Source organism: Homalodisca vitripennis, chromosome 2 (genome assembly GCF_021130785.1).
Source record: "Homalodisca vitripennis isolate AUS2020 chromosome 2, UT_GWSS_2.1, whole genome shotgun sequence".
Lineage (NCBI taxonomy): Eukaryota > Metazoa > Arthropoda > Insecta > Hemiptera > Cicadellidae > Homalodisca > Homalodisca vitripennis.
Genome location: NC_060208.1, coordinates 171,341,533 through 171,353,880, shown reverse-complemented (window position 1 = coordinate 171,353,880; position 12,348 = coordinate 171,341,533). Strand labels below are relative to the sequence as shown.

Sequence of the window (12,348 nt, the reverse complement as noted above, 5' to 3'; positions counted from 1 at the left end):
GCTATGTTTAACTGAAGACTTTGTAGATTTTTTCGTTACATTTACATTACATTTATTCACCTGGTAAAGGCTTGAACTCCCTCCATTAAATTCAACACCTCATAAACCATTTTGATGAACTAGTCCTTCCGAAATACCTGTTTCCCTTGTTTACTTATTCTTTTAACAGACACAAAACCCTCTAGAAAAGAATTCCTTATTCTTTTAACCCCCGGTAAAAATAACCTCCCCCTTCCTCCCTCCCCCTCAGAAATTCTGGATTGATATGGACAGACAATCTTTCCAGTGTAAATTAAACACTCTAATCAACTTATTCTGCTAGTAAAAGATTACTGTCTATTTATTCTTAAAGCACAGACATAACTCCCCCAGAAAATATACCTCTGTTCTTTCAACCCTCGGAATTGTAACACCCCTCTCCCCCCAGGGATCCTCTCTAGTTTGCCCAGATTATACCTGGTTGAATTAAACACCCTGATCGGCTTGTTCAGCTGATAAAGATTACTAACTTAGATTAGTACTATCCAGTACGGTATATTGAGTCGAACCCATTTCTTGGTATGTTAGAAAATTGAAAGTGCAATTGTACATTAGACTGAGTGATTGCCAGAAAAAGTCTGAGAGCAGATAATGTTTTTATTTTAAACTGCTCTAAGCAATTCATAATCACTGACCAGTAGAGTTATTTCTCCCAAGCTCTGTACTAGCAAACCAGAGGTCTTAGCTGTTAGATATAAACTAGATGTTACAATATTTAAGGTACATTGGATAACAATATTGTCTGTAAAAGTAAATATAATAGCCTGCCTCTATTTGGTACAGTTCACAAGTCTATCGATAGACTTCCATTCCTGTAAACCACCTCAAAGTTTATCATAAAAATACATTGATAAATGATCATAATTTTTTGTAGAAAATTATCCCGAGAGATAAAAGTTGTCAACTTCCCACACAAAACTAAAATAATATGTCCTTATTCTTGACCCTCTACGCTTTTAATAAATCTTGACGTTTTATAATTTCATTATTATCAAAATTGGTTTGTACATTTTTAAAATAAGATATTAAGTAGAATCTCACTTTACTTGTAGATGTAACCTCAGATAATATTTAAACCTTTTAGTGTAAAAATGCATACTAATTAAAGAAAGAAATTGTGATTAAAAGGATAGAGTTTGGTAATGGAGATTTTTTTTATTTTCAGAGAATTTTACTCTCAATAATAATAATAATAAGACCTTTTTCCTTTACACAAAATAGTCAATTTATATTTAAGGATAGATTAGTGTACATGTTTGTCAAATAATGTTAAGAAGTTAAAATTAATGTTATTGCAGTTTCAAGAGTTTCATTAAATAATTTATGTGCACGGTATGTGTCTGTAATCTTTTATTTCGTGTTTTCCATGAATACTGATAGCAATGTTCTCTAAATCTAAATGTTAAGTGTAAATATTAACTTTTAATGGAATTTGTGATATCCAAATAAATTTACAAAACATATTAAATGGATATTAATCAATAATCAAGTTATTTATTCCTAGAGATGAAAAGTAAGTGGAAAGACACATTTTATCTTGAAAAGTGTAGCAAAAACTTGGTTTACTTTGTTAAGTTTTTCACACAAGGCAAATGTATACTGATAACATGGTTTATAACGAGGACTGTGATATTTTATAAAGGCAGATGAGCATTGTTAAAAAGCAACCATATCATCAACTTCTTTAAAGCAACTAACTCACTTACACGATTAATTAATAGTAGAATAAATATTTTGTTTGTAAGAAAATATAAAAATCGTTGATTTGTGTTTAAGATCTGATAAAATTTTTTGTATGTAGTCACACTAAAAGTTATCTCATAAGTATTGATGACATTTTGAATTATCAAGTGATTCAAACTATGTATACCATGGTGCAGCATCAGCTAACTTAGATTTATAGAGTAAAATGTTCAAGAACCATTTTTGCTTGAATGTATACAATACTTTCTTTGCTTTTGTTAATCATAGCTGTGGAGGTTTTCATTATTGATGTGTTAAACCATTTTTCTGGACCACTCATGAACTAATTATAATTATTTCATTAGGTTTAAACTCAACAAGTATGTGTCAATAGTTATATATTTCTTTCCTGCTCCCCATATCTCCACTTGTACACCACTGTTATCAGTGATAACTCTGGATTAAGTCCCTAAACGAACGACTATAATTGTTGTTTATAAATTAGTTTTGTTTTATCATTCTTGTATAACTACCAAGTACTTCAATGTAGAATATATAAATTAATACTTATGGTTAATGTATTATTCAGAATACTATATCAAAAGAAAGATATCAATAATTAATCTCAGTGTACAGGGATTTGATCCTCATAGTATTGGAGTTATTCTTGTTAGATTAATTGCAAGGCCATTTTTAGGCAATATCGAAGAGTTTCATTTGTTAGTATGATAATTTATGCTTAAACATCCATTGCAGTGTAATTTTTAATAAAATAGGTTTCTGTCATCATGGGAGTTAGATTTTGAGACTGAATTAGAGATAGTGCATGTTCAAATCCTGTCTGTGACCATTGCGCTTTTTATCAGTACTGTCAACTTTGTACTGTGCTACTCTTCCCTTGTTCTGTTTGATAAAATCCTTGCACAGGCCTGTGGCTCATGAGGACAGGCAGAATAAGGCTAAAAAGAGGATCGCCCTCTCCTTTTCTTAAAAATATAAACTTAACGCTAGTTTGAATGAGCTGAGTTTTCAGAAACAGATTGCATTTAAGATTTCTAAGTGTAATGTCATGTAAATTCTTTCTTATAAACATTTTATTTTTGTAATTTTCACTACCTGCCATTTAATACTTATAGTGTGCTCTCTTCTCTCTTCATCATTACGTTAAATCAGATTTATGTTTGACCTAAAATCCTCATCATCATAGTTTGCAATGCGTTGTACACTTCTTTTGCATTAAACCCTTAACAACAGGTTTATTGCCATTCTGAGAGGTTATAACATGTTATTTCAAAACTACTAAAGACGTATAAAATGTTATTTATATCAACTTATTACTATACTGCCTACTAGCATTTTTGAGTAGCCATCCTCAGAGTCAAGTTGGAACAGTGAGTCTGCATCAAAGTCATCAACCGGGTCATCATTAGAGCTGTCTTACAAGAATAAAACACTTTAATCATCTTTATGTTTTCCAATTTGTCACCTGGGGCTTGGCTCCAAAGGTTAAAGACAACATCAACAAAATTAAATTGGAACTTATCTCTATGTATAAATATTGAACTCATAGTTAATCATATTTATAACCTTATGGTTCTTCTGTAGGTTTATAGCAGAGAGAGCGAGAAGTATACTGGAAGAACTGGCAGACCTCGGCCCCAAAGTGGCTGGGAGCTATGTCAACGAAGTGTTGGCAGTGCATTATTTGACGGTTCAAATAAACTATACAATCAATGAAGCTAATCCCATACACAAGATTTCCTATGACCTCCAGAGGCCTACTGGTGCCTTCAGCATCCCCCACAAACTGAATGAAGTCACGTACCACTACAACGGAGTCCAGAACATTGTGGTGAAGATCGGACCTAACACTCCTGTCAATGGTAGTCTACTTGTCAACTGCCACTTCGATTCAGTACCCACCAGTCCAGGTAATCATATTTTATCCTGCTTTTTTGTCAATTTTTAAACTATTATTTATATTCTAATATGTCAACTATAGAAAATTAAATACAAACAAATTTTTGTATAATTTTAAATAACCCAAGTACAATGTACATGTATCTGGTAAAATTAAATTAAAATGAACAGCTGTCCTGAAGGAATATGCTAATCTTAAGCCAATGGAGAGCTTTTTCGCTGACTAAGTTTGGTTGAGTCCATTTGAAAAGTCAAGAATACTTGTTACGATAAGGCCCGTTATATGAGAGATCGCTTTCGAATTTATTTGTTTTTATTTTGGCTTCCAGTACACCTCCTCCAGTTCCAGTTTGGAAGCGATTAATTAAAGATGTCTTCTGAGAAAGGCATAATACACTTTATGCTAGGAGAAAATGTGTTCTCATTATATTTTATGCAATTAAGGTTTACATAAAATATTTTATGTATATAAATACAAACATGCTGTATGTGATTGAGTAACTAAGATAGATATTCTAACTGAATTGTTAGATTTGTGAATTTATTAGAGACATGTGATCAACAACCTGAAATGATGACTGTGATAATGATGCAGGTGCCAGTGATGATGGACTCAACTGCGCTGTGATGCTGGAGGTTTTGCGAGTTATCTCTCGCCAGAGCACTCCTCTGCAGCAGAACATCATCTTTCTGTTCAATGGAGCAGAGGAGACACCTTTAATGGTAAAGTTACAGTTTAAAAATTTGTATAATTTTTATAAACTACTTTGTTGTGTAAAAAATATAATACATAAGACGAGCCTAAGAAATGTTTGGAATAATTTCAATGCCAGAAATGTGTGACATGTATTTTATTAACTGATGGATTTTAGAAAGAATGGTTCAGTATATTTTGATGTGATCTAACGGCAATGTATGTGATTATCTCAGCAATTTTTTCTCCACATTGGCTAAATTTTCTCAATATACTTATAACATTTTCCCTTTACCACAAAAAGCAAGACTATAAACAGTGTTTATGTTTAGTGACATTTATACAAAAGCTAATTTAAATGTGTATTATGAGACCATAATTTGTGTACTGTAGGCAGTTGATGTATATCTTAGACTCAACAAACCTCATTCATCATTCTTGCTAACTCCCAAGATCTACTAGATCTATTTGGCACAAAGTCCCTTCCAACACCACCCTTCTCATTCTCTACTTTTTTCACACATTATTTTACCTCTTTCAGCCAACTTTCTCTATATTTCTTTACTCCTCCCATCTTCCCACTCTCAGTCAATTCTTTCTTTTTTCATACATCTTTCTAATCCTCATTCAACCTACCTTCTCTGTATCTCTTCTTAATCTTCTTATTACAATTCTTCTTTCGCTTTTCCACCCTATAGATCCCATAATTTCTCAAAATTTTCTCTTGATTTTCTTCCTTCTATTTTCTCTTTTCAGCTAGTTTTATAAATTTACATCCACACCTTATTCATTCTACTTTTCTTATATTTCATTTTTGTCTCACTCTCCTCCTGTAAATCTTCTCCTCTTCTTTGACAACAGATTATCCTGCCATCTTATTAACATGTCCAAACCACTTCAACTGCCCGTTCTCTATCTTTTCTAACACTTGTTCTTCTCCCATTTTACTAATGCCACCATTTTCTATTCTGTCTCCTCTTGTCAATCCAACTCTGTTCATGAAAAGCCTCATATTGCAGACTTGTAACCTGCTTTGTCCTATCACTCAAACCTCTGCTCTATACAGTACACATTTTCTATTCTGTCTCACATGTCTATTCTGTCTCCTCTTGTCAATCCAACTCTGTTCATGAAAAGCCTCATATTGCAGACTTGTAACCTGCTTTGTCCTGTCACTCAAACCTCTGCTCTATACAGTACACATTTTCTATTCTGTCTCCTCTTGTCAATCCAACTCTGTTCATGAAAAGCCTCATATTGCAGACTTGTAACCTGCTTTGTCCTATCACTCAAACCTCTGCTCTATACAGTACACATTTTCTATTCTGTCTCCTCTTGTCAATCCAACTCTGTTCATGAAAAGCCTCATATTGCAGACTTGTAACCTGCTTTGTCCTGTCACTCAAACCTCTGCTCTATACAGTACACATTTTCTATTCTGTCTCCTCTTGTCAATCCAACTCTGTTCATGAAAAGCCTCATATTGCAGACTTGTAACCTGCTTTGTCCTATCACTCAAACCTCTGCTCTATACAGTATCATATACAGTACACATTTTCCTGATATCCAGTTTTATACTGGGAGACAAGTGGTAAACATTGAGACAGTGAAAAACTGGTTTATTATTAATTTTGATCCATTATTTAAAAATATATCGCTGGAAAACAAATAATTAATTCAAACAATTTGCAGGCGTCTCATGGGTTCATAACCCAGCACAAATGGGCTCCCGAGGTTCGAGCCTTTATTAATCTTGAAAGTGCTGGAGCTGGGGGCAAGGAAGTGCTTTTCCAGTCAGGCCCTAACCACCCTTGGCTTGTACAGGTAATAAGTGCTATTTAATTCTTTTTGTAAAGTTTTTGTGTTTTTGATTATAGTAGCAAAACATGATGTGTTTTTGACACGTCTGCATGCCACATGCTGTTGTTCACTTCAGTCTAGTTTGTATTTATATTACACACCAGAGGAAAAGATCATATTGCAGATCTCAAAATGTAGTGATACAAGTTTTGTTTCATATTACAATTGCAGATATTCGAAAAAATCTTTTTTATCTATTAAAAAAATTGAACCTGTGTGAATTCAATAAAAATATTGTATTTTCATTTGAAATGTAAAAATGTAAACTGTAATCTTTCTATTACGAAATTGTAAGTATTTTTATGTATAGAATTTTATGTTAATATTAGTTACTGATATGACTTTCCAATAATTAGCCTATTAGATGTTACAATTTATAATGCAACATAACAACTTTTACTTCAAGACTATTATTTTTAAATGAAGCTGTAAACAAATTAGTTTTTTAAATTTAGTTCAAAATTTCTTAAATTAATTTGTATATATTTTGCATACTAATAAGAAAACTGTTATATGTTTGTAGTAATAAAACTATTGATAGCCAACCAAGATTTATTGTTAACCAATTTAAATTGGTCTTATTGATACAGTCTTAATCTGCACCACAAAACATATATAAATTTAGCAAATTACAATTACAGTTTTTCAAGGGCTGGCTGTAGTGAAGCGACCTTGAGTTGTACTCTGTAAGAATAAGGAAAACAATCAAACACTCCTAAGCTCAGGCCATGGAATGGAGATGTCTTGATTGTAAAGATATGATTGATAAGCATCCATATGCTTTTTGGTTTTTCGTGTTAAGTACATACTTTTTTAATATATAAATTGAAGTATAAGAAAGTTTGACATTTTTTTTGTCAATAACCAGTAGAAATGTTGACAAAAGTAAAAAGCGGTTAGAAGCGTTTGAATAATATTTTTAAAATGGGACATCCTGTGATTTTACAACTAAAAGAGATTATAAATTGTTTGAAGTTCTGTATTTTTTTTATCCGCTAAAATTAACATGACCGCCTTTCAGTCGCTACTTAAGGTCATTGGTAAGGATTAGATTACAATTGTTTAACTATGATCATGGCTAAATGAAAAGTGAAGACAAGCTGTATTTAAATGCCTATTTTGATAAATGTAATATATTTATAAATTATTCATGTGTACACTATAAATTTTTATCACTGATCTAAATTGGTTGTGTTAGTTACTTTTAACACTTTGAGTGCTGGCCCTAAATGACATGTAACTCTGTAGAATGCTGGGCGTTTTTGGTGGTTTTCAAAAATTTATTTAAAAAAAAGTATTTAAGGTATGAGAAAAATACTTACATCCCTTATTTCAGCTTACTTTCGTCTTTCTTTTAACATGAGATTGTTAGTGGTTTTTTAAAAAACTACACATAAAAAATGTTTTTTAAAAACATATATTTTTGAAAAAAAAAATTATTTTTTGAGACAGTTTTTTATCTAACTTACTAAACTAAGCATATATACAATTATTTACAATGACCCATTTACAAATATAAACTGTCCTTTGAATAATACAAATCATGTTTTTATGTTTTGTAGTTTTTTGGCAAAAAACTATGCCGTCATATTGATGCGTCGGCATCACTTTCGCTGTCAGCATCTGTAACATAATAATATACTATGTAAAATATGAATATATTTTCATTTTATTCATAAGAATAAAATATTAGTTGAATAAAGTTAATTTATTATAATACAAATTATAGTTTGATTCACGAAAACAATAACATAACCAAACTTTTAGACTGATGTTTATATGATAAATAGACTTACTTATTCTTACCTGAAGTATGTGTCTAATCTTCTTCCATTAAATCAGGAGCAATGTCAGAATCGTCAAAAATACTATCTACACCAATAAAACTATCTTCATCTAATACATCACTGATCGCAACGTCGTTCAAGCTGCGAGAAGCCATGATTGCGACATCGACTGCCGGCTGCAACGAACGTCACGTCAGCGGCACGTAAACAACGCGACCGAAGTTGCATTGTCATTAAGCTCATACAATACATCTGACGCTTTCTAGCGGTGAATTGTGTTACTAAAAACCCAAATAACATTGTAGAGTAGGCAAAACCCGTTTAAATACGGACTATGTAATATAATACCAATTGCAATGACAACCATGTAAAACTACGGGATTAGCATTCTTCGGAAGTTTCGCCGTTCCGTAAAATTACGGGATTAGCACTAAGTGTTAAGGGTAAGATTAGTTCTAATGGGATTTAATTAAATAGAATAATTAACTAACTCTTTGCCTTCTGTGGTAGATAGTGTATTGATCGAATTGTGCTATTTCTCTTCTAATATGACAGTATTTGGCTGATACTGTAGGGACGTGCAAGACAAAAGTAAAAAAGTATGTGACTAAAATACCACATTAATTTATATAAACATATTTTATAATTAGTATTTCATGTTTTAGCTTTATGCAGAGTCAGTGCCATTTCCAAGTGCCAAAGTGTTGTTTGAAGAAATTTTTCACTCAGGAATAATTCCATCAGACACAGATTTCAGGATATTCCGGGATCATGGTCATAAACCTGGTAAGTTTAAGGGATATTGTTCTAGCAATATTGCTATGAAAATCTATTTTATTTAGGGGTGTGATAAATTCTTTCTTCTTGAAGAAATTTTTATATTTATAAAATTTCCTAAATTCACAAGTCACAAGATTTAGCTTTACTAATATATATATATGGAGACTGCAGAGGGAAAAAACCTGTTAATTTTTTTTAAATTGGTTTTTTTTTCATTTTATAGATCTAAAACAACAAATTTTTTTGTACTTACGATATTTCAAGGAGAAAACAAACCATGTCACATTTTGCAGCTGTTTGAGATACTAACATACAGAGAAATAAACTGATGAGTCCACCAAAATCATGGGAACAACCTGTCGTCCATTTTAGTTCTTAGAGTGCTGCCATCCTGGTTGCCTTGCAATTACTAAGTTATTATTGTTTATAGTACAAAGTTTTAGTTTAGATGTTAAAGAATGTTATTATTGGCAGTATTAAACATTAACATTTAGATAGGTAAACAAAATTTTCAATAGGTATCTTGGCAATTTTAAGAGACATTAGTCTTAACATTAACATTACATTAGTCTTATATCCAATCAAAATCACTTTTCAACAAAGAATCTAATTCAGAATCAGGAAATGAATTTTAGAATTTAAACAAAGTGTAGTATTCTCAACCTTTGGAATCTGGTCATTCTTAAATTATTATATTAATTTTTGTATTGAAACAATCTAATTTCCCAATGAACACCAATAAAGATGATAACAGGACAACACATGCATATTACCCAATTTAATTGGTGAAAATATGTAAGTCTTAAAGAGAAATAAGATCATTGGGATTGTTTATTAGTATTGTGTTGTCTTGGTGAAACTGAGGAATCTGTTGTTATTCAGTTAATTGAAGCAGTGTAAATTGCAAGGAAATATGCCTGACAGGTCTGGATTTCGCACACTGCAAGAACGGATATGTGTACCACACTAAATACGATAGCCAGGACATGATTCTGCTGAGTGTGTACCAGCACACAGGTGACAATCTTCTGGCTCTGGTGCGCCACATTGTTGCATCCGAACAGATCAAGCGACCAACGGAGTACAAGGGTGGGCGACAGGTCTACTTTGACGTTGGAGGGCTCTTCATGGTTCAGTACTCGGAGGTGGAGGGCATCGTCCTCAACCTACTCACCGTCCTATTATCCTTCTACACAGTTGTCAAGAACACTCTTCTCCACACTGCCGGTGAGTCAGTGCCTCAGATCTGGTGCTGTTGGTAGTACTGGAATATTTCAACACACAAATAAAACTATTATAGATGCGCTTTTTGAAGTTTGCTGCGATCACTTACTACTCCATCTGATGTAAATTTTGCTCAGTACAAAAATCTGTAAAAAAATGCAAGTAAACAAAAAAACATCATGACATATACAAATTTGTATCAAATAGTTTTATTATCATAATAGTTTTAAAATGTTTAAATGTTGTTTTTATCTCAACAAAATCTTTCAAATAACCTACTTACACAGAACTTAAAATTGATATTAACAATTAAAAACTTTCCTTCGATTGTTGCTCATAACAGACTTTGCCTATTATTTAAAATTCATTATTATTTGATTCAATTTACTGGATATTTCAAAATATTGTATACAGTGCATTTTTATTAATTTATCAAAAACTTTATTATTGTAGCTAGTTTTGAAACTTACGTTGTTCACAGATAGACTGTATGAGAATTGCCCATATTTAACAGTCATATTAGACCTTACTGTGTAATGCCAAGAAGTATTTTGTCTCAACCTATATAGTGGAGTTCAGTTAAGTGAAAATCTGCAGGTGGCCAAGTATGCTCATGTCTCTAAGTCATTGTTTCAGTCACCAGTAGAGTCATGTACAAATCCTAAGCTTATTCAAATAATTATTGGTTTCAATCATGTGGTGATACTGTTATATCAAACGAAGTTTGATTGTCCAAAGTTAAGTTTTTAACAACTGTTTCTAGTTATCTAATTATTTCTACTTTTTCAGTTCTACTTTTTATGCTGTAATTTACCTATTTTTGAAATATTAGGTAGGCTATTTTTGAAGAAAGTTGTAGAAAAGAATGCTCTCCAAATGCAATAGATTAATTCGATCAGTTCACATTGTTTGATTGACATGTCTTTAATAAATAATTTTAGTTTCAAAATGTATCTTTATTATGTTTATTGATCAAATAATTAATGTATTATCCAAATTTGGTTGTGTAGGCTTTAACTTATTAACTGTTCAAACTTCTATTAATATGAGTACATGTAAAATATTAATGAGCTCTTTCAAATCAAGTTTAATCAAATATATTTTGCTATCTAAAGGTTTTAAGGACTTCAGAATAAGTTATGTACAATAGTGGTAAAGTTAGACACCACTATTGTTAATTGTTGTGGTCTGGTATTAAAAACGAGTTAGTTCAATCTCTGTAGAGCAGCTCTTTCATACTTTAGAATTAAACCCAGCTCTCAATAAAGAAATTGTCGTTGAAGAAAAAATCTTATTATACTAGTTCACTTTAGTGAAAGTCCGATCTAGTAAATCCAATGTGAATTTTGATTGAGGAGATTTGATCTAAAATAAATTTAGTTAATTAACTTTACCACTTGAGTTGTATTATCAAGGAGAAAGAAATTTCACTCATAAATTCTGTTTTTTTATTTATTTGAATTTTGATGTGTAAAAAGAATAAAACATCTGATTTTATATTCAAAATGTATTAAATTCTTAATAAGTTATATGGTAAAATGTACAACTCATGACCCTGCAAGTGGCTTGAGGCAACTTCATGCAGCCACACTTTACACAATGGTACAGGTGTATCCCACTACTAGCTAATATTAATATGGTATGGATAAGGCTATATGCGTGATGTAAGTGTGTTCTCGTGTACGGTTCAGAGATAACTTACTGTTTGGGCTCAAGCGTCCCACTCCTCACCTGCTCACGACTCCGTCACTCAATCAGATGCAAGATTACCCTTTTATGGAACTTTTATGTTTTTTATACTTTTGTGAATTTTGAAACATTGTGTTTATTTAATCTACTTGTTTATTTTACTTATTATTTTTTATTTAGCGATAAAAACCAATATTAATATTTATATCTGTTAATTTTTTAACCATTACATAAAATATTACAAATTTATATTTCTCCTCCAATTATTTATTTTATTTTATTATTGTTTTCATTAATTGAGGTAATTCTTTGTACATACTCGTACAAATACATATGTACAAGTACAAGAATAATGAATTTGAAAATACAACCATATACAAATTTTTAAATACAAACAAGAATTATAAAGTTAAAAATACAAATGATATAAAGTTTAAATTTGTAAGTATTATAAATAAAATTGAAAATACAGTTAATATAAAGTTGAAAATTGCATATAAAAAAATGATAAAATTAAAAATATAATTCATAATCACAAATATATCATAACCTAAACATAACATAAGAATCAATTCAGAATACACAACCACAGTAACATTACATAATATAAATATTGAGTACAGTATTAAATTAACAATGAAAATTTGATATACATATATATTATATACATTA

General features: G+C 31.2%; 1 protein-coding gene across 3 annotated transcripts in view; it reads left to right on the top strand.

Annotated features, from left to right (window-relative positions):
* The window catches only part of LOC124355026 (endoplasmic reticulum metallopeptidase 1-like), a 57,765-nt gene that overhangs the window by 17,324 nt on the left and 28,093 nt on the right, over positions 1-12,348 (top strand). For all 3 annotated transcript variants that reach the window (XM_046805920.1, XM_046805921.1, XM_046805919.1), the window contains exons 3-7: positions 3,328-3,653; positions 4,238-4,365; positions 6,029-6,160; positions 8,649-8,769; positions 9,688-9,990. In XM_046805920.1, the coding sequence (XP_046661876.1) occupies positions 3,328-3,653; positions 4,238-4,365; positions 6,029-6,160; positions 8,649-8,769; positions 9,688-9,990 (1,010 nt within the window). The remainder of the gene's footprint in view (positions 1-3,327; positions 3,654-4,237; positions 4,366-6,028; positions 6,161-8,648; positions 8,770-9,687; positions 9,991-12,348) is intronic.